This window comes from Synchiropus splendidus, chromosome 1 (genome assembly GCF_027744825.2).
Source record: "Synchiropus splendidus isolate RoL2022-P1 chromosome 1, RoL_Sspl_1.0, whole genome shotgun sequence".
NCBI classification, from domain to species: domain Eukaryota; kingdom Metazoa; phylum Chordata; class Actinopteri; order Syngnathiformes; family Callionymidae; genus Synchiropus; species Synchiropus splendidus.
Genome location: NC_071334.1, coordinates 63971917 through 63993792, shown reverse-complemented (window position 1 = coordinate 63993792; position 21876 = coordinate 63971917). Strand labels below are relative to the sequence as shown.

At 44.6% G+C, this 21876-nt stretch overlaps 1 protein-coding gene across 2 annotated transcripts in view; it reads left to right on the top strand.

Moving 5' to 3' along the window:
- Positions 1-21876, top strand: part of nrp2a (neuropilin 2a) — a 60061-nt gene that overhangs the window by 27724 nt on the left and 10461 nt on the right. For both annotated transcript variants that reach the window (XM_053866885.1, XM_053866886.1), the window contains exons 6-13: positions 78-247; positions 1436-1591; positions 7764-7908; positions 10617-10792; positions 11165-11344; positions 11413-11557; positions 17715-17795; positions 17861-17965. In XM_053866885.1, the coding sequence (XP_053722860.1) occupies positions 78-247; positions 1436-1591; positions 7764-7908; positions 10617-10792; positions 11165-11344; positions 11413-11557; positions 17715-17795; positions 17861-17965 (1158 nt within the window). The remainder of the gene's footprint in view (positions 1-77; positions 248-1435; positions 1592-7763; positions 7909-10616; positions 10793-11164; positions 11345-11412; positions 11558-17714; positions 17796-17860; positions 17966-21876) is intronic.

The window sequence follows — 21876 nt, the reverse complement described above, 5'->3', positions numbered from 1 at the left end:
CCACGCTTTTATAACTTCACTCTTGGCTTCCCTTTTTTTTCTGGAATACCGAAATTTGCCCTTTGCTGTCTTCTCAGCGTTCCACTGTAGCACGGCCCTGGGAATGGAGTCGGGGAAGATCAGCGATGATCAGATCTCTGCCTCCTCGTCCTTCTACGACAACCGGTGGTTGCCCCGGCAAGCCCGCCTCAACAACGGGGACAACGCCTGGACACCCGCCGAAGACAGCAACAAAGAGTACATACAGGTTTGTGACACGTATTAGTACAGACATGCCGTCTTCCATCACTTCAATTGAAATCTGAAATTGGATTTTTTTTATCCTCAAGTGAATTCAGAAGATCTAATACCTTGTAATAAAGTGTGTTTACATTTTTTTAACCCCTAGTTGTGTTACCAGATATATACTACTTAAAAAGCTCTTCCGATATTTATGATTTTTACTCAAGTGGAGCAATACATCATCTAGTAATGTCTTTAAAGCATTTCATATCGTGGTGTGGTTGCATTTTTCTTATCTACTCGCTGTTTTAGAATATTTAATAGCAAGATTTAAGTCAAATGAACGACTCTTTTCCTTGGTCACAGTATATAATGTATTGGTGCAAGCCATGTTTAGTTAGCCCTTCCACCAATGCAAAGAACAACATACACATTTCTGCTCCCTTCAAACTTGGATGATTTTTTTAACAATAATAAGTAAAATATATTTCTTTGTGTGAACTTTCACGTGGTGACACGTGCTCATAGCTACATATTGCCTCACTGCTCTTTCCGTCCACTGCCAAAGACATCAACATTTCAGAGCAGCGATACTGTCATGTGCATCACAATCACATACTATAGTGCTGAAGCTGAAGGAGCCAGTGTGGAAGTAAGGATCTTGCTTAAGTTAATGGGAATGACTGACCCTTGTTACCTCTGCTCTTTTTAATTCACCGCAGTGACGCAGTTCACACCAGTGTTTAGAGTCGATTAGCTCTAAATGTGTCTGTGGTCTCCACGTCTGCTGCACTTCTGGACTTTCTCACACAAACAGAGAAGCAATGCAGCTGAAGGAAGCGATGATAACGGAATGCTCCGAGGCTCTCAATCTCTTTCTGTCTCGCGTATTTCCTCCCACACATACAAGCGCAGCAGAGAAGCTCTTGACTGATGACGCTAGTCTTCAGGAATACACGAGTGCCTCACCATTGATCTGAACGTGCAGTTTTATACCGCTGACACACTTGACAATGCACACGCACACACAGCCCAAGCTTCCTCAGCAGTCGCCCACCATGGGCGTCCACTCCCCCCCTTCTGTCAGAGTGACAGATCGACACAGCAGCTGGTCTGGATCTGTTATCTCCATCAACCCGAGCCCCATAAACTCCCGCTGGAATCTGTTTATTCCCAACAAAATGTGACTCGCCCGACTCTCTGTCTCCTCAAGGTGGATCTCCAGTTCCTCAAAGTGTTGACCGGGATCGCCACGCAGGGAGCCATATCGAAGGAGACGCAGAAGTCGTACTACGTCACCTCCTTCAAGCTGGAGGTCAGCACCAATGGAGAAGACTGGATGGTCTATCGCCACGGCAAAAACCACAAGGTAGGATTGTGATGATTGAAGCTTTGGAGAAGCTGGAGCAAAGCAGTCATCCAGACCAATGAGGAGGGTGAGACAGAAGACAGAGAGACTAAACTGAAGAAAGAACTTCCCATGGAAGCATTTCATTTCTTGTTTTGCTTGTTAAAAAATGACCACAGTTTTTTGGCAGAAAAAGAGGAGTGTGAGCGTCTATATGACAAATAGACTTACGCTTCTATTATGTATTCACTTTGGTGTCGGTCTCATCTCCCTCGCTGGTCTCGGTCTCTGTGTCTGCTCTGGTCTTGACACTGTGTTGACAATAACACTACGTCGGTTGATGCCCCTCTAAATTCTTGTTCAGCCGTTGTGTCCCTCGCCATATGTCTTGAAACATGGCTGATTGTAAACAAAAGTCAAACACAAATGAAATCACCTTTTATTGTCCATTTTTCGGCCACGCTTTGTTGTGCTTGGTAATCTCCGATGAAGGTGATCCCGGAGGTCAAGATGTAAATTGTGGTGAGAGCTTGTAAGTGTTGACAGAAAGGGTGGAATAAAAGGTCAAAGAGGCTGAGGAGAAGGTAAAAGTCTGGGTCGAGATGAGGGCGCAGAGGAAAGTGTTCTAGTCTATACATATATATAAATGTGTGTGCCACAGGTTCCTGCTACCTAACACACCCAATTGCCTTCACATTTCCTTGTCAAAATAAAATCAAATTCAGTGCTGACCCTCCAGTTACCTCTGAAGACATCCTGGTGTTCTCCCCAACAACAGAAGTTGTTGTCCATCTCCAAGAAGCATATCATCTGAAGCAACATTCCTGCAGTGTGTGCTCCTCATGAACCCGAGTCATGACCTGGAGGAGTAGGTGATGGAAAGTGAGGACGAGATAGAGATAAAAAAAAAGAGGAGGGGAAGCTGACAAACAAGAACAATGGCGTCCTCTATGTGCCCTTATCTTTGCCAGCTATTCGTCATCTCTCACGCGTTAGCACACATGCACCCGGGCTTGTGAAAGTGTCAGGGCCATGTCAGCTGTTAAGGAGTCACATTATTTCCCAGATGTGTCTCACTGAAACGTTCATTATGGTGGTTTAACCATTTGTCTCATGCCCCAAATGACCATCCACTTTTATTTTGATTCATAGATTTAGTTACGTGTTGAACTGTCTGACAAAAAGATGGAATATTATGCGTCTATCTGATAAACCACGCCACTATACAGTAGTTTATACTATGCGGCCTCTTCTGTTGTACAGGAGAAGAGCTTAAACAGTTTTGCTTGTTGCTGTGTGATCCTCTAATGTATTGGATTCTCATACGCCTCCGACATCTGGGTGAAGGTTGATGTGGATTAAATGTGGAAAACTGGTGGTAAGGGGGTTGCTGTGTTAATCCACAGGCTGCTGGTGGCACCCCCTGTCTTTACCAGAGACGGGTTAGTGTGGGGTCGGTGGGGGATGTTTGATGTGGAAATTATTAAAGGAAACGTGGATTTAACTTGAAAAAAAAAATCACATCTGTGTAATTTATTGGAAGCACTCACCCTTCATCTGGAGACGGTTGCGTGTGTGTGCATACATCCACGATGTGTCTGTCTGCTCCGTGTAATCCGAGTCGAATAATCTGTCTGAGCAGAAAAACGGTTCAACATTTCAGACGTAAATAGATCAAAAATGTGGCGGCGATGTTTCCCTTCGTACATGTTGCTTCCACAGCGGTGTGTTGTCACAGCCTTTTCCAAAATCCATTCTGTTAATATTATATGAATTTGCTGTTTTTGTTATCTAAACTAGAAGAGAAAAGGAACGTCTGCTCCCACAGTGAACGGTACAGATAATAAAAAGTGCCACGGTATATGCTTTTTGGTTGCTTTTTTTTAAGATGACGCACTGGATAAAATTGTATTGATCTTCTTGCTTGGATGTTCTGCTGTCGAGGAGTATTACAGCTTATCAGGGAAACCTGAAAAGGTGCTACTATGCAGTGCATGTGTCATTATAGAGGGTGATGATTATTTGTAGTGAGAGTATGGAGGAGGTGGAGGGGAAGCTGGGGACGGTGGAGGTAGCCAAGAGACGGTCAGTAGTAGCAAGAAACAAAGGTGGGGACCAAGGTGGAGAAGTTGTGAAAACAGTTCAGGTTTTCAGAATTCAATCTTGCCAACAACTTAAGAGAGGTGAAGAAGAGAGTGCAGGCCATGTAGAAGATTTACAGATAAGTGTATCACACTAGGTTGTAAGTCTTCTTCATACTCCAACAAAGCATGTGGGAAAAAAAAGCGAATGATAAAATGAGGAACTTCACTCGGATGACTCCTAAATCCACTCTACTCTTTTTAATTCTTGGTGTTTGGTTCCTTCTGACTCCCGCTGAGTGTTCCGTGACTGCTAAGCCACCCATCCTGTCGCACAGTTGGGCCACCAAGCTCCGTTCCCATCCGAGGGTCCAGTATTGGTTTAGACTTAGGAGACAGCATGTTTGTGTCTCCCAGTACATGTTTGTTATTGTACTGTGGTGTCCTATGTCATGCTGAAATTTACTTGTTAAATCAAGTTTGGCAATTTTCTTTCCATCTTAGGTTCATTAATAAAAATGAAAACACTGTCTACATTTATCCATTAGAGTGTGTGATCGGCTGCTTGAGTGTGAAGGCAAGTGTGTGTGTGTTGTGCACCTTCTTTTCCTTCTCGCTACCCAAGTGACATGTTAATTTTAAATCACATATGCGCCTCATTACCCGATGAAATGCTGATGAACACCTTGATATATCACAAATGGATGCACGTTTCCTACACAGATGCACCTTTAGCACGCCGTGAAGTGTCGAGAAGACACCACTACAACTGTCTATCACACCGAATACACAGTGGGTAAGTCAGGAGTAAAAAAGCCCACGCAGCAATTTACCCTGCTCCTTCATCTCTCCCACACACACACACACATCTGAAGATTCCAACAAAAATCGCAAACAGGGTCCAAACAGAAGATGGTGTGGGGCTGTTTCAAGGGATCACTGCCTCAACCTTCATCCATACACACCCACACACACACCCTTGGAGCGAGTAGCAGTGAGCGGCCAGCTGGAACCAGTTCCAACTGTCAACATCTTCATACCGCGAGCGAGGAAACAAAGATGGGAGTAATGGCGAGAGAGTCACAAAGAGAATAACTGGAGCAAGAAGAGTGGAATGAGGAGGGTAATGGAGAAAGAAGGAGAAGAGGGTCGATGGGGCAACAGAGGTATATGATGTCTTGTGCAGTGGTTACAGTGTCCCCGCGGTGTCATCATTGAAGGGAAGCTTGATGGGGAAAGCAGGCAGAGGACGAGTTTACAAAGAGGCTGGTGGATGACTCACGCTGGTCTTCTTCAGTGGATGAATTTAAAAATGCACAACAAGCTCAAGCTTCTGTTTGTTCTCAAAGTCAGAGGCAAGATTCAAATGGGGATTATTCCAAAATTCCTTCACACAATCTAATCTTCCAACAGTAAACTCTCATCACCCCGTATTAGGAGTGCAGTCTTGTTGACAACGGCATAGTGGAAGCTGGAACACAGATAGCTGCCATCTAGTGGCAGGAGACCATCACTCTGTGGGTCAAGAGAGCTACATGGGCTGTGGAAGATTACATTTTTGGCCTAGATTTCAGCGTTTTAGCACACACCTTTTAACTGACTGTAGACTTTATAAAATTATCCTGATGTGCCCTTTTCCATAACACCAACACCCAAAGGCAGGTTTGACCATCTGCTTCAGCGAAACACTTGAATTTACTCTTGTTCTGAGTCATTCAACAAAAAAGTATGATGGAAGAGTGAATATAGCTGTTATTTGATGAGCTGTGAACTGGACGCTGTCATCCGGGTATTATTCCATACTCAATGCTCTAGCTTTAGGCACCAGTAAATACTTTCACTCTAGTCTAGTTTCTTTCCGGTGTTTTTCTGAGCGACAGTTTGGCCTGGTTCTGGGCTCATCAATAGTTAAGTGGCAGGCTGCTGATGTCCACACCAAGAAGCAGTCTGACCGTCGCATACATCTGCGAGTGTGCGCACGTGCCGCACTTCGTTATAATTTCATGACTCCCCAGACTTGGAGACACAACATGGCAGTGTTAATTATTCAACCCACTTCACTAGTATGTCACATGTGGGGCGTAGGCGTAGACAAAAACATGCCAGTTGTTGGGCAGATTACCGACGTGGACATTAGGAAACGTCTGCGGATCCCCTTCATTTCATTTTGGCTGAAAAGTAACCAGATTAACATCAAGCTGATCAATGGATAACCATCTGCTTCCGTGGGCCGGCGACCTTTGACCCCACAATTGATGGGTCAGTTAGTGAGATGAGAAAGTGGAGGCAGCAGAGGGGTTTTTATCTGCCAAACATTGCTCACTTTGGATTATTTCTCAGAAGTCGTTGACATTGTTCCCATGGCTCCAAGACTTCCCACTTCACGGGCCTTTAATGGCTTCAGACAGGTTTGTTACTGAAAAGAACTCCATGATTATGTGTTTGCCGGAAACTATAAAGGACTATTCATCTTGAAATTGGAGGAAATTTCATTGAACTGCCAAGTAGTGGGATAAAGGAGCGGATGGATGTTTCCAGGCCGTGGCTTTGAATCCGCCCATTGTTCCTCCAACAACATTCCTCTGCTGATAGTCTTCATTAAGTTATATCTGCTGCCCTCCGTTCAACCTTCCTCTACTGTCTCTTCATCGGCTCCGAAATGTTCTCTCGGCCCCAGCAGTCCTTTTCAGTTTTTCCTGTTCTTCCTCCGTGCTGCTCTTTGTTTCACAGGCGGAAGTTGTATGCGGGCCAAGGCTTCCATCGAGTCTTTGTCTGAGCGTGTGTGGGTGTTTACATAACCCCCATAAGAGCTGGCATCCACCATTTGGCCTCATAGGTAAACACCAGGCCTGTCTATCGTCAAATCAGGCAGCAGATAGAGCCGAGATCTCCTCTGTTATCTGTTCAAACACTCCTGCTGCTTTGTTCAGCACTGTCAGCTCCTCGTGATTAAATCAGGCCATGCCCAAAATCAAATAACCCCCCTCGGCTGGGACTGTGGAGTCCAATATGCAGGAATATTCTGCAGGAATATGTTGTCATTTCCTGTTGGGAATATTATAAGTGGGTCGCTTTTCAACAACATGGCAGAGACACGCAGAGGCGCTCGAAAAGTTCATAAAAAGGATTTGGGATTTTTTGTTTCTTGGTTTTTTTTTTACTCCACGCAGAAGGAAAAATCATGTTGCTGTTTCTGTCTTGGAAATAAACCTTTTCATCTTTTATTCGCTGCGGCCAGTTGTTGTCTTCCCCATCTTTTCATTGCGTCTGAAACTCCGCTGTGGTTGACTGATATCTGCCGGTCAACTGCAGCGGCGCTATCAGCCGCCCGCTCGACCACAAGCAGATAGAGTAAGTGTCACTTAACAGTCGTTCAAAGGCTTGAAAGACACTTCCTGGCCTCTATCTCGGGGGCTCCGCGGTTTGGTAGCTCCTCATAGGAGGAAGAAAGCAATGTAGTGGTGGAAGTCGCACGCAGTGCTTGTATGGTGCGCTAACTGAAAATGTCAAAAACTGACAATGCATTTTGTTTGAGTTTGCAATTTACGCACATGCAGACGATGCTTTTACAGCAACTGAACAAGGGCTTGTCCACAAAAGTGTCGCCCCAAGAGCTGCACCTCAAACAGGAAGCTCCCTCCTGTCCCCAAATTCCTGTTGCCACACCACAAACTGGAAGGAAGAGTGTTCACTCAGGGCCACGGTGGGTCGGGGACTCAGGAAGTTCATTTCACTGACATCCTCCCCACCTGGACCGTCTTCCTGAGCGTGAAGGCCGATGATGTCCGGTCGCGTCAGGTCATGTCTCCCGCTGCTTCCTATGGCCACCAGCATGGGGGCGACGGAGGGTTCTGGATGAGTGAGCTGTGAGTTTCTGAGAAAGACCCTCTTCCTTCGGCGCCAGGTTTCCCTGCCTCCAAGCTTCAAACCTTTGACCCCAAAACACATCGACAGCTGGGCCAGTGACATCGGATATGTGTTTGGGTTGTCTTTGCTTTGTCTAGCGTCGCACCGTGCAACGCATGGAAGCGCAGCGGTTGTGTGTCCTCGACGGAGCCATAACACTGTGGTACCGTAACGTTCCCCTCACAAGCTGCTTTCTGTTTTCACAGACTTTCCATGCCAACACGGATCCTGCTGAGGTGGTTCTGAACCGAGTCCCACTGCCGGTATTGGCTCGGTTTGTGCGAATCCGACCCCAAACTTGGAAGAATGGCATCGCCCTGCGCTTCGAGCTCTACGGATGCCAGATTACAGGTGTGTGTGGGCGGTGGGATTCTTCTAACCTCTGTTGCCTAAAGAGAGTTCACTCTGTCTTGCCGCCCACTCGCATGTTCGGGCCACCCAAAAACAACAACACTTCTGTGGTTTTATTTTCTTGCTCAAGGGCAACTCAACAAAGGTGATGAGGGAGCAGAAAGTTTAGTCAGCTCTTAGAATTGAATCAGCAAGTCAGGATCGTGTTCTCCCTCAGGCTTGCCAAGAAGACTATGCAGAAAAGTTCGACCCAGTACAAGTTTTAAGCTGTGGAGATAGTGTTAATGAAAAACTGGGACCGTTGCTGTGAATCTAAATTCTTATGCACTGATGAAAGAGAGTGGAACCACAGGATATTATCAATTGATTGCTACATTGTCAGAGTCAATTCATTTTAAGCAATTACAGGCTTTAGTTGCATCTCCTTGTACACATCATCAGCAACGCGCTTCCTCTGTATCTTCAGATGAAATCGAATGACTGAGTAGGAGAAAAGTCAATCTTCATCATCAGCCCATCTTCAGAAAACGGCATGAGTTCTGCTTCAGTTTACTTCCTAACCCATCAGAGGAATGATTCTCTGAGCCCAGAAAAACTCTGATATATGTTTAATAGTCTTCCTGGTGCTTCCTCAACCATCTTAAGCATCGCGAGCCTCGGGCTAATTCGAGCCAAAGTTCTCTCCTTCTGTCTCTTTTCCCTCCGCTGTTCCTGTCACTCCTCCTGCACGTCTCTTCTCCACTCCAGCTTTCCCTCCTCCTCTGCTCCTTTCACATCTCTCCCGTCCTTTTTTGCTCCTTGAGCTTGTCTATATCAAGAAACACGCTGCGATCAATCATTCATGTCTCCCTGTTCCCCGCACTCGCATCTGAAGACTGCAACTCACCTCAGTGTCAACAGCCTTTATCAGATTTACTGTTTCATTACAGGTATGGAGACTCACACTTTGGAAAACTCGCAGCCACTAAATATAGCGCTTGACCTCAAAAGCATCGCTTGAAATGTACACAGACACCGACTACCACGTACATACATCCAGAGCCTTTTATTTATTATTTACGTCTCCTGCTTTTCAGTGACATAACAGCATGAAACTTTGATCTGAGTTCTCTTAAACCGTCAGCACGACTAACATCTCATGTCTCCTCTTTCCCTGCTACTTCTCCCCTCCTCCTAACCCACTGCCCTGAAAGCACTTCGCAGCAGCCGTACCTTCCTCCTGTGTGTGTGTCAGAGCTGCACTGTTTCATCATCCACTGCACTGAAGTCGTCGCCACATTACTTAAGGAAATTGTTAAATAAGCTGGTAAATTACTCTGCCAACAACAAATAATATCAATAAAACAGTATGGTAATTGATTTGCCATGAGCTGTGTGAAGACGATGACAGTGACACTTGTTCACTGAGTAAAGGCATGGCACATCTCCTCAACCGTTCCTAGCACATTCACCCTGAATTTTTCTTGGTTAGTTATTAATCCATGAGACCTAGGTGAGCAAATGTTGGTCACAATAAAATACATGTACAGAATTTGTGTTCATATAAGCCTCAGTATTGTGTGGTTTGTTGTTTGTTAAAGTACAAATAACATTTCTTCAATGTTTATTCATTATTATTGTGGACATTTTTTGTGCTTTTTACCCTTTTCCTTGACAAGTTTTTCTTAATTCTCGCTACATTCTCACTTTTAGCTTATTAATTTACACCTTTTTTTATCCTTTAAATACATTTTTTTTTCTTTGTTTGTCTTTTCTCATTACTACTTAACCTCGACTATAGCTACAGTTATATAGGCACAATCTGAATGAATGTATTCTGATCAGGGATTAAATATTTCTTGTTTACATCATGCTGAAACATTCTATCCCGTTCACATTCAGTGTCTGAACCCAACGACCCAGACATGTGCAGTACCGTAAAACCAAATAACTTGAAGCGTAGAACAGACTGTACCGCCACACTTCTTCCTTGAATCATTTGTAAACTCTCTGTATGATCTTTCTTGTTTGTGGAGCGTACACTGTTGAGCTAGCTGCACATACTGCTTCAGTCACGGAGACAGATGGAAATTTCATGGAAAACCAGGTCGTTCCAGCATTTATTCCGATAAGAGTGGTCCATGTGAACGCAGCTAACTGTGCCTCAGTATGATCTTTACGCCATCTATACTCACAAAGATTTAGTTTCTAACTATATAAACATTTATAAATAAATATATATGTAATAGCTACATGTAGATTGAAATGAATAGCACCCAATAAGGGTAAAAGGTTACCACATGGAGGCAGGGTAAATCCCTGTGTCCCTGTTAATGCGGGCTCATAATGTGACCATACTAAATATGTTCTGGACCCGTTAAAGGAAAGCTCACTTTATTCCTGGTCTTCGAACATATGTAATATTAATTTTGTCAAAGTGTTTCTCTCGCCAGTGGAGCAGTCTTCATCCATGTTCTCACAAAATCTGCTTCTTTAGTCTTTACTATGAAAACATATTCCTCCAGAGGCTGTTCAGCAGATATGATCTGCTCTTTACATCCCTGCTCCGCAGTCTGCCTCGCTCCTTAATGCTGAGTGGCTGCTGGTGCAAGCCTGCGGTGGAGCTTAACCGTTCCCATGTGGGAATGTGTGTAACACTGAGTCCATCTTCCCTCCTGGCTGAAACTGAAGTTGAAACTTAAAATGTGGTCTCATTGCTTCCACCTCAGATGCCCCGTGTTCGGAGCTGCAGGGACTTCTCTCCGGTTTGCTTCCAGACAACCAGATCGCAGCCTCATCCAGCAGGGACATGATGTGGAACCCGGCGACCGCCCGCCTGGTGGCCAGTCGCTCCGGCTGGTTCCCTGCCCCGCCACAGCCGCTCGCTGGAGAGGAGTGGCTTCAGGTGAATCACCGCTCCAGTTGAGAATGTGTCATGGCATCCCACTATACACTGTAGTAAAGCTGGAGTTGGTGACCCAAGATTGTTCCCTGTTAGACTGAATCAATTTCCCACATCACTCACGCAGCAGGAGACATATTTGTGGGTCGGTGTATATTCATATTGTGGGCTTGATGTCACACATGGGCCTTGAGTTTTGCATTATGATTAATGGAATCTGTATGGCAACGCTTTGCTCAAAAAGCTAATTCTAATCTCTCAATCTCCGGATTGTTTTCACCAGCTGTGAAATGTAACACCGGCACATATGCTCTCTAAACGCTGCTCCAGGGACTTTATGTTGAGGTTCAAATGTCAAAACATTCCTTTGTACAGGTGGACCTCGGGATTCCTAAAACGGTGCGAGGAGTGATCACACAAGGGGCGAGGGGCGGCGACGCGACGAGCGGAGCAACAACTGAGAACCGAGCGTTTGTCCGGAAGTATAAAGTTGCCTACAGTGCCAACGGAAAAGAGTGGAACTTCATCATGGATAGCAAGACCAGCCTTGCAAAGGTGTGTAACAGGCAGGATGTATGGCGGTTGCGGTCACTTACTGTTCCTCTTACCATTCGACACGACAGATCTTCGAGGGGAATACTCACTATGACACGCCAGAGCTGCGGCGCTTCGATGAGATTGTTGCTCAGTATGTTCGCCTGTATCCAGAGCGATGGTCTCCAGCTGGGATCGGAATGAGAGTGGAAATCCTGGGATGTGACCTTCCAGGTACTTTTTTGCTTTTTTTATTTTGGGTGGCTTGTAAAACCACATAGGAAGGTTCACTAAATCAAGTTCAGGACATTCTTCTCTCGCTAGAAGATCATCTGAAACCTGTTACTCTGCAAGGAAAAGGGAGACAGAGCTTGTTTTAATGATTAAAACGTTCTTTCCGTCTGGTTACGATGGCCTGGTGAGTCTTGCTTGTATGTTCACAAGGCCGCTGAGGAAACTGGCTTCCAGCAGAATTCCAGGTGGAACTATTAGTCATGAGCGTGACTATCCAGAACTGAATGGACCCTGAGAAAAGTGTCTCGCATTACAGATGTATGAGGGCCAGTCGGGTCTGTCAGAAAGAGAACGAAAAAAAACACTGCTAAATAAGGGGAGAAAGATACTTATACTTCGAGGGAAAGTTGAAACCTCACTGGTAATCCTGAACTGTTTCACAAGGCAAGTCCGACCAGCTATCTGGGAGTGAGCTGGGTTTGGTTGGAAGTAACGCATCCCAAGAGAAGCTGTCCGGTCTGGTCTGTTTTCCAGATGTGAACGCCACATGTGGACTTTGACTTTAGAGTGAGATGGAGACTTGAGAAGGCGCAGGTTCTCATCCAGGCCTCAAGAAAACACAAAAACACACCGCAGACCAAAGAGACATATGTTTATGTCACTCTCACTACCTATGCGTGTTATAAATGGACATCTGCCTCATATAGGATTGTTTGATGGGATCTTTTTTAGCATTTTTTGGTGCCTATCAACACCAAAGCTAAAGCTGGAGGTCAAGTTCAACTTGATCATGTATGTCTGTTGCCTGAGTGGCTCCTCTTGGGTGTGTGTGCTAACTAGCCAGTTCCAACCCCTGTCACCTTGGGGAAAACAACCAGAACAAAAGAGTGAATTAATGGGTGGAATCCAGGTTGTTGACCTTTGACGCCACCCGGGCCATTTTTAGATTTATTCTCATTTTGCATCTCAAACGCACATCAGTCCAAGGGCACTATATAAAGCGTTAGTTTCGCTATTCTGTAGATCCAGAGTTTATTATCAGCATGGACTGGGAATTTTCCACAGAAGGCTGATCACCTCCACGAATCCTGTGTCTTCCTCGCCTCGAGCCTGGTTCTGTTGTGCTTCCTGCCACAAACAAGCAGCCGTTCTTTACCACGGTTGCAATATCGTTTAGAGATCAGTCAGTTAGAACCAAAGGCTCGTCGGCTGAGATTGTAAATATGATGGCCAACAAGCGTGACCATAGATAAGCTGCTTAAACTGTCTCTCAGAGAACATTGCTGTTGGACAGTTGTCATTGTGATTCTGTTTTTATGATCATGTCAGGTAAGGGCATAGGTCAGCCGGGTCCACATGCGAACCTTTGTGTTCAAAATTTGTGTTCAAAAGCAACTGAAATAAATAAAAAAACTGCATTTATATCTTCTATTTAAATCCATGCTATCTTTATCTGAGATATTCACCCCTTAAAAAGCTCTTCCAATAATATATCATGTTAGTCACAGCAGCAAACGTGGCTGCCCACACCTGTGTTAGTGTAAACTTATATTTTCCCTTCTTTTCATCTCAGATAAATCCTAAAAGTGCCGGCACAGTACATGAATGACATTCATGTTGCATCACCGCTTTGAGAAAGAAAGCATTCATAAACTACCTGCCACTAAATTTGCAACACTCTGCGCTGAATTTCAGTGGAAGAAGCGTAACGTGCCCACAAGGCAGTGCGGAGATAAACAAATTGCACTGAATAGAAGCGTGTGCAACAGCAAGATAGTGACTGATGCTCATTGAGAGACGTGAATACAGCTATTCTAATTCAGGGCTTCTGAAGCAACTCGTCCTGGATCACATTGTCAATAGCAGTTTTACCTTCGAGTCTCATCCTTGCAGTGAGTGTTTTTTTTTTCACTTCAATTTCATGAAGTCAGTTTAAACAGGTTTTGACCGTTGAGGCGAATGGAATGCAGCGTCAGGTGAGGCAGGAGATTGTCCCAGACGGAAACATAAACCCCTGACTTTTGTCTACCTTGTTATTATATCAGCAAGCGAGCGTCTTAAATACAGGCTGAGTGATGCACTCGGTATCATTTGGAAAGTCCATTGCTTACACCTCAGCTCTGAAGTGTCCCGCTCTCGCAGGAAGCATGTGGTTCACATTTGTCGTTGATGGACACGTGGGAAGACTGAAGAACCCCACTTCAGGAGACGGAAAAGAAATGAACAAACAGGAATCTCACAGATGGATGCAGGAGGAGGGGACCCGAGGCCTCGTTGATTTTTGTCAGATGACGTTTAGGTGGAAGTGTGCGCCATAAATCCTCTGCTGGAGGTTTTCGCATTGTTCCTAAACCCAGCAGGAATTATGTCCCGCTGCTGACTTCCTGTAAATCACGACTGCCCCTTCCACTCATGTCATTCTCCTCTCATTTAAATGATGTAGAGGTAATATTCGACTATAACCTGAGTGTAATGTGAGTCGCCAACACATGCTTGTACTTCACTCTCTTCCTTCCTGAGGCTCCATAAATGTCCCCTCTTCTTCCTCTACACTTCGCATCACTGACACTTATAGTGCAGCTGCTAACATATCTGACTCTGTTTTGCTCTCGCTCTCACACACACACACACACACACACACACACACACGCATTGCCATAACGCTTTCCCCAGCCTCTCACCCTAAACCGAACCATCCAAAACACATGGCTAACCTGAACCAGGACTCTGAACTCATGACCCAGTTATTTTGACATTTTCACCCTCAAAAGTCTGTGTGGACATGTTCAAAACATGAACAACTGTCAGACCTCACTAGACTTCATGAACAAAATCTTGAATTATAAATAGTTCCAGCAGCATAATTCAGCGTGACGTTTGGTGTATAGGTTAGTGTGCGTCAAAACATTTGGATCACTGTGTGCATAACAGTCCCAAAGTGAAACAAGTTCTTCATTTACAATGACAAAACAGCCGCACCGTAGTATTAACTCATATGGCTGTAAATACGGCTACTTCTATGCGGGAAGCAGCGACTCGTGCCGCACTTGTCATGTGTGCTAGTCATCCTCCCACACACTGGTTAACAGCACAACGTGAGTTGCTTCCAAACCTGATCCTCCTCTCACTTCTCAAGCACCTTCACAGCAGAATGACATGGGTTCTTTGCCTGAATAGTGACGTGGGGTACTGCGCATTGCAGAGCAAAATGAGCTAACATGACATTTCAAACCTTATTACAGTCAAAGGGTTGCCTGATTTTCATTCAAATTAAAGCTTCAAACTAAATGTAGTGCCAAATAAATGCACTCCAAAACCAAAAATGACGACTGTGAGCGAGCTGACATAATGAATATGAAATATTGGTCTAAAAACTCTCCCAAACTGAAATAAATTGATACAGAAAATTATAAACTACCTGTAAACAGCAATATTTTTTTATTCATTGCAAGTCATATCGTCTTGTTTTACTTACAGAAATTGTTTACTTCCACTGACCAGAAAGAAATTTGAAAATTAAAAATATGTGAAAGATTATGGTAAAGTCAAAGTCTTGACGATATCATTTTAAAAATCATGATATAATATTTTGGCACTTTCACCCACCTCTGGTTGTTTGGGGTTTACCTAAAATGCCACCATCCTTGTGTCAACTACATAGTGATGTGTCATGTTCAAGGGTTACTGCCTTTTTTTTTGCAGATTTTACTCAAAACTACTGAATTTTCGGGTTGGGTTATTATCATTGTAGCTTTAGTAGTGTTGTTTTTCTTTTATTTAAACAGCACTGCAGTGTGTTAAAACACTGCTACTGCATAAATAAATGTTAATTGGAGGATAGTTGAAACACTTATTCTCTGACTTTAGAAAACGTCATTGATTCCACAGCTCTGCGCCTCCTGCTCGTTCAATCGTGCAAGTGCGTGTGTGTGTTCCGGTGCCAAGAGATTTACAAAAAAGCTTTCAACATAATTGGAGAGGTTTTTTTTCCCCTCCACTGACATCTTGCTGAGTCATATTTTTTGGGGATGTGATCAATGACTTCCGTGTAGGAGTGCTTTCTCTTTCCTCAAGTCAGTTGGGTCTGGTGTCATTTGGGAAGCGTTTGTATGCGCAGGCAGGTTCAGCAGTTATTTATGTGCGGTATATCTCCATTATCTATGCCAGCGGTTCCCCCGAGTCCCCATCGAAAGTGTTGGCGTCTCATCCCGCGCATGATGATGACTTGCATCATCACCTGCAGCGGCAGACACATTATGTAAGACAACGCTCCACTGCAGGACTTTTTCTGCGTTGCATAGCCTTCATCTGCGACACGTTCCCCGCTCAAGGGCAGGCCCGGGGGCGGGTCACATGCATTAACTCACATTCTCTCTGCGTCTCACGTAAACATCCACGCGATTGCACTCGAGGGCCCTGCTCCCACCGCCCCTGACACCCCTGTCACCACCGGGAAAGGTCAGCGCATTTACACTGTGACAAGGCGTGACCTTTGAAAGCACGTCGAGCTCAGGAGCAGCGTGGAATCTTAATGCTTGTGAGTGCTGGAGTTGTGCAGGTGACTCGTCCACAGACTTCTTTACCTGCAGCACCGACGCACACACACCTTGTGCTTGTTGTCCCAAACAGTAGAAAGGTGTAATGAGGCAGCTAATGGTGCCTATAAAGGACGTGACATTAGAAAAGGTGAATGTCAAACGGCATCACCAGCTGCGGCCAGCGCTTTCATCTCTGCCATTTATGAAGGTGGAGAGCACGAGCACCCGATCTTTAAAGGGCTCTGTGACGGTTTGTGCTGCGTGAGCTGCCTTCAGTCATCTGGGAGGAGGATGACATCACGGGAGCAGTATTTATCATGCTCCTATTTGATCCCTCTGATTGACTGTGGGCCTAAATATCTGTGCGTCCTGGCAACAAGTTGCTCGACAATAAGAGGTCGTGGAAACAGACGTATTTTAGATGGTACCCACTGGAGAGGAGAGGAGTGCAAGTCAGTGAACATACATGTGTGAGTGCCACAAGAGGAGCTCAGCCAACCAGAGTAATGGACAGAGATGAAGGGAGGTGAAGAAGAGAGTGCATGTGGATGTGGCCTTAAGGAGGTGCTGTAGTCACACCTGATGTTGAAGGAAGGTGACTCCAGTGGTTCAACACGTGTACTTCAGGTACCTAAGTCAGCATGTGTCATAATGACTTTGCCCCCTCCCTCCCCGCCATAGTGTTACATGATGTGACATGAAGTCCTGTAAACCAAAGACATGTGTTTGGCCTCATGCTGGCCTGTGCGCCACAAACAGCACTTAAAGCGTATACTGTTAATTCCCATGATGCACTTGGTTTGGGCTGGAACTCAAAACTCAAAATCTTCACACAAACCTCCCGCTCTCAGGTCGACCCATCTGCTCCCAATAACGCCCAAGTTTCTTTGTTTTCACATTCTTGCTGCAGTCTGCGTAGCATGTGTGCGCATTTTAATGAGACAATCCCAAATCATTTGAGTGTGTGTGCGCTGTTTGTGTTCTGCTGAGTGATAAATAGATGCCAAAAGCTGCAGAAAATTCAAGCGCTTCACTTTTCCTCTGTGACTTATGAAGTGAAGGCAGATGCTGAAATCCTCCTGATACTTCCCAAGAAAACAGAGCTGAGAGATGAAGTGTGTGTCTGTGTGTGTGTGTGTGTGTGTCTGGCTGTCTGCCTGTGAGTGGTCCTACACTGTGATGGTCCCTTCCAAGGTCAGGGGAGTTTGTTAGACACGTCCATCCATCAGCTGCATGTGTGCATGTTTTCTTACGTGTGTGGTAGACAGATACCGACGCAGGGGCTCCCAGACGCGACATGACAGGGGCCCCTCTGGACACTCAGGGTCTCTGAACCCTCCTCTGCTTCACTTCTTGGGTGGGATGGGATTTGGACGATGACTTTAAATTGTCTGCTCAGTAAAATTATATGCTGCAGTGCTTTAGATATTGCAGACTTCTTTAAGGGCAAAAATAACTTATAAAAATGCCATTGTTTTCAAGTTAAAATAAATGGTGACTGGTCAATTGTCAACATGAAATTGATGGTTTGTCGTCATCTTTTGCTCCACTTTTCAATCGCACAGTTGGATTTATGTGTGACAGTGTATTCACAATCACAACTCTTTTACTTTTTGTAGAAGTCTCCACCCCGGCCAACACCATGACGCCCACCCTGCCCACCGGTGTGGAGACCACCACCATCCCCGCGTCCACAACTGGTGAGAAGTGTTGATGTAAGTTTGATTCCTTGGCATGGCTGTTAACTCTGTGCTCTCTCTGCCAGTCGCCACCAGCCCTCCCTCAAACACCGGCTGTGACTTTGAGCAGAGCATGTGTGGGTGGACCCACGACCCCACCGCTCCTCTTCTGTGGTCTCTACACAGCAGTGGTGAGTCCGCTCTTTTATTAGTTAAAGTGAATCACTCGCTGGTTAGTCACTGCTTCACTACGTGTACTTTGGAACCAAATATTTAGCTGGTGAAAAGCCTGAAGGAGGTGACTGGACAAAAACATGTGGGGTAACTTCTCAGCTGAGGGTCAAGGCTCACAGTCCTTCTTCAGCTTGTGGGAATTCCACAGCTGCTTGTTCAAATGTACTTATGCCGTTTGCTTCCTTATACCTGCAGGTAAGAAAAGACTTGAACAATATATGCACAAGCAATATAATATGCATGAGCTGGGTCACGGTGACATCATCACTGGTGAGGCCCCAAGTGGCTTCATCATCATGGTGACGTTCATTCACAAATGTGTGGGAGTAACAACAAACCATTTAAATGTGAATCACTTATGAGTGTTTACCCAAATGTCCCTCCGTAAAGGTTAAAAAAATTAAATGTGTTCCTGGCTCCTCGATGTTAAACGCATGAAACTGAATGGATGAGTTGATTCTGAATGTGATCCATGGCCAACCTGGGAAAAGTGCGACCCTCCGCCTGTATTTATGTGGCCCTCCTGAAGTCAGAGGGAACCTATGAATCTGATCTTCTCGAAGCTTACCCACTGTTAACAATCTCAATTTTTATTTGTTATAAAAACTCAACTCTAAATACGGCTTGTAACTCTTTTCTGTTTTTTCACATTTTTTGTTTGAATTATATTATAATGTAGTTCACCTTTTATCAACAACTTTAACTTTTTGTAAAAATGTTTTTTCCTTCAAAATGAATATTTTTTGTGAATATTATTTTGGAATAATTAACCTTGCACTCATCTTATACGCCTATATTTCCAACATAAAGACAGAACAACCAAGTATAATAAATCAGAATCAGAACCATAAAACTTTATTAATCCCAAGGGAAATTATGTCATTAATCATATTATCAGTTTTATAATTCTGGATCACACTAGTATTCAGATCTCTTTTTCAATGCTTCATTTCAGGCTTTTAAATGTCTTCTCTTTGCGTTTGGCAGCCCCTCACAATAACCCTGGTACATAACGTGGCCCCGGTGGAAATGTAGTAGATCACCCTTGTCCTCACTCTGTATCTAGACGCTGAACTCAGCAGAGCTGAAGAGCGATCCACATGCGATCAATTAAGTGTTCTGCCAAAATGAGCCCCAGAAAGCACTGCAATAGTGATAAGAGCCACAGATTTAAATCGCATTCACGCTTCTGATCGGCAGAAGATTTAATACGCAAGTCCTGTTTGAGTTTTTCTTCTGGTCTCTGACACCCTGAAAACACGGTCCGTAGCAGACGAATGACCTTTTCAAACTTTCTCGCTGCAGAAGCACAAATAGTTTTGTCAACAAAAGATGCATAACATCTCCAATATCCTCCATGTCGAGTCAAGTTTTTGTTTATAGATTTCGGAAGACTCTCTAACCATCAGTGTTTGCGGCAGTCTTTATATTTGCATCTGCGAGGAAAATTTCATTTGGTCACAGGAAATTGCACAAGCACAAGTTTATTTTATCAAGCCGCGCGGCTCTCGCCAAGACAGTGCCTGCTATAATGAAATGGACTGGTTCCGCCTGTGCCTCTTCATCGGGTGCTTGCGTCAATTTGATTGAAATAATTCCTGAAATTGAAACTAGGCTAATTGAGCGGCAACATTATCTGCCAGACGCGCTGCTCTTTGAATGAAAATAAATCAGGGTTGTTTGAGGCGAGAGGATGCACCATGCTGCTTTTTCTTGGGTGAAGACGCAATGTTTGTTGGTTAGAGCTGGACTCGGAGCGATGCAGAGCGACAGTAATGGTTAAGTAAATGAACCTGGTTGAGATTGAATTCTCTCTACGCGCTCTGTAAACACCCATTGACTGTGTACACTGTGGCTTCAATTTTTATTTTCTCAAAATGAGGCTTGTGAGATTTCATCTGACAAAATGGACATTTGTATTTTTGTATCAGCGAAAGAGCGGAAACTGAAGTTGACAGTCAATCCGTACACTTGTCGACTAGTCATCACTCGCAGCTTTAGACCTGATGTGGTACATGTTCTTAAGACGATGCATGGAATAAAATGAGCTTCTTCTTCATCCGTCAGACACTCAGATAGAGCTGCCACCTGAGGAAAAGTGTCTCTTGTAGACAAGGATTGATCACCGGAAAGTTTTCCTCTGGAGGTGCAGGAGGAGCCATGAAAGATTTAGCAGGTCTCCAGATGGAGACAATTAAACAGACTCAGTCCTTCGCGGAGAGAAAAAAATGATGTCACCGGGATCATGTTCAGCAGGGCAGTGGATCACACGAAAGGGAAAGCACTTTGAACAGTGACCCTCGTAGGTCACAACTATTTTTTTTTTAAAAAGCTGCTTCAAAGTGTCGTCTTTTATCGCAGCAGGATCAGAGCGGATCTCCAGATTAGTCAGGTCCGCAGGAATAAAGGATCACTTCCAGCTGTTTTGACATTTTTTTTTGCTCAGTAGTGAAAGGTCAGTCTTTCTAGCCGTGGGTTAATATTTCTCTGACATTAAATCACCATTTCATCAGTCCACATCAGCCATGCGTTCAGTTATCTGAAGGCGTGTGTAGCACTTTTGTTGGGCTTATTTTTGGTTTATGCTGTTTTTGTTTCACCTCCCTGATGGTGTACTGCACTTATTGTAAGTTGCTTTGGATGAAAGTGTCGGCTAAATGTCATGTTAATGCCTATTAGCCTGCCTTAATAAACCCTGCTGGTAAAATCGGCTAACTAAAGCAAGGATTGCATCCCTGCTTGTGGCTCAGTGGTTGATGGGCCTCTAATGCTCGACCATGTTGTGTGCTCAGCATCATGAGCCCAAGACACCACAATAGAAGGTTCGCTGAGATGCCACGCTTCGGCTGGAACCATTAATATGAGTGATATAATGGCTCGACGACTCGCAAATATACTTCCCTCCCACACGCTCGCAGGAAAGCCATTCTGAGGCTGAGGTCGAGGGACGTGCTGTCACGCACATACTGTCTGAAGTGTCACACTCTGGCGACTCAAGGCGTATGGTGGGCAGAGCCAAGCTGTCAACGCACAGGGAGATTTGTCACTGCTAAGTTTATCAGCCCACTAGTACGAGCTCCAGCGACTAGGCTTCATGAGAAAAACCTCTCATGTTGAGGCGTACTCTTCTGAGGAAAGTAGGGTTGGGATTCGCTTAAAAAGATTCATTGAATTATTTAGGTAATGAAGTTGAATCTGTACACCTTAAATCATGGAGCTGCTGCACCTGGAAATGGTGGCTGAAAATGTTCTCAGGGAAAGAAAGTCTCTTATTTAGTTATTTTTATTTAGATCAATTCATCTTTTTTTGTGTTTAATTCATGAACACTTATCAGTTAAAGGACTGAATTCGACATCAGACCATGATCACTAATTTTCATATGGTAATATCTTCTTTCTTCTGATAGCATTTTTGATTTGTTACATCGTTCCTTATGTCCTTCGGCTTATCTGACAGGGTGGATACCACTGTGTCACCCACTGGTGTCTGAGCTGGTGCAACCTCTGGACGGCCACCTCTTGTAGACAATTACTATTATACTGTATCCAGCCATCCTGTTTCCTTAGTTTTTAACATGTTCTGTACTGTTTTAAAATGCATAACGGCTTCTAAAGAGGGATCCGGAAATGAACAAAACTGTTATTCTCTTCTCACAAAGTTTGAATTCTTCCCAATTAACATGCAGCAAGAGGCAGAAGCCTAATGTGTCTCTGTGTGTGCGGGAGCCGCCTGACTCAGTGATTCTTAATAAATCAGGTGTTTTAGTCATCACGCTGTTGATTCTGGACTTAGTCCCACAAGGCCCACTTAAGAAATTCTTCTGCCGACAGCTCATTGAGCTGCTCCCACACTCGCCTGTGCGCTCCA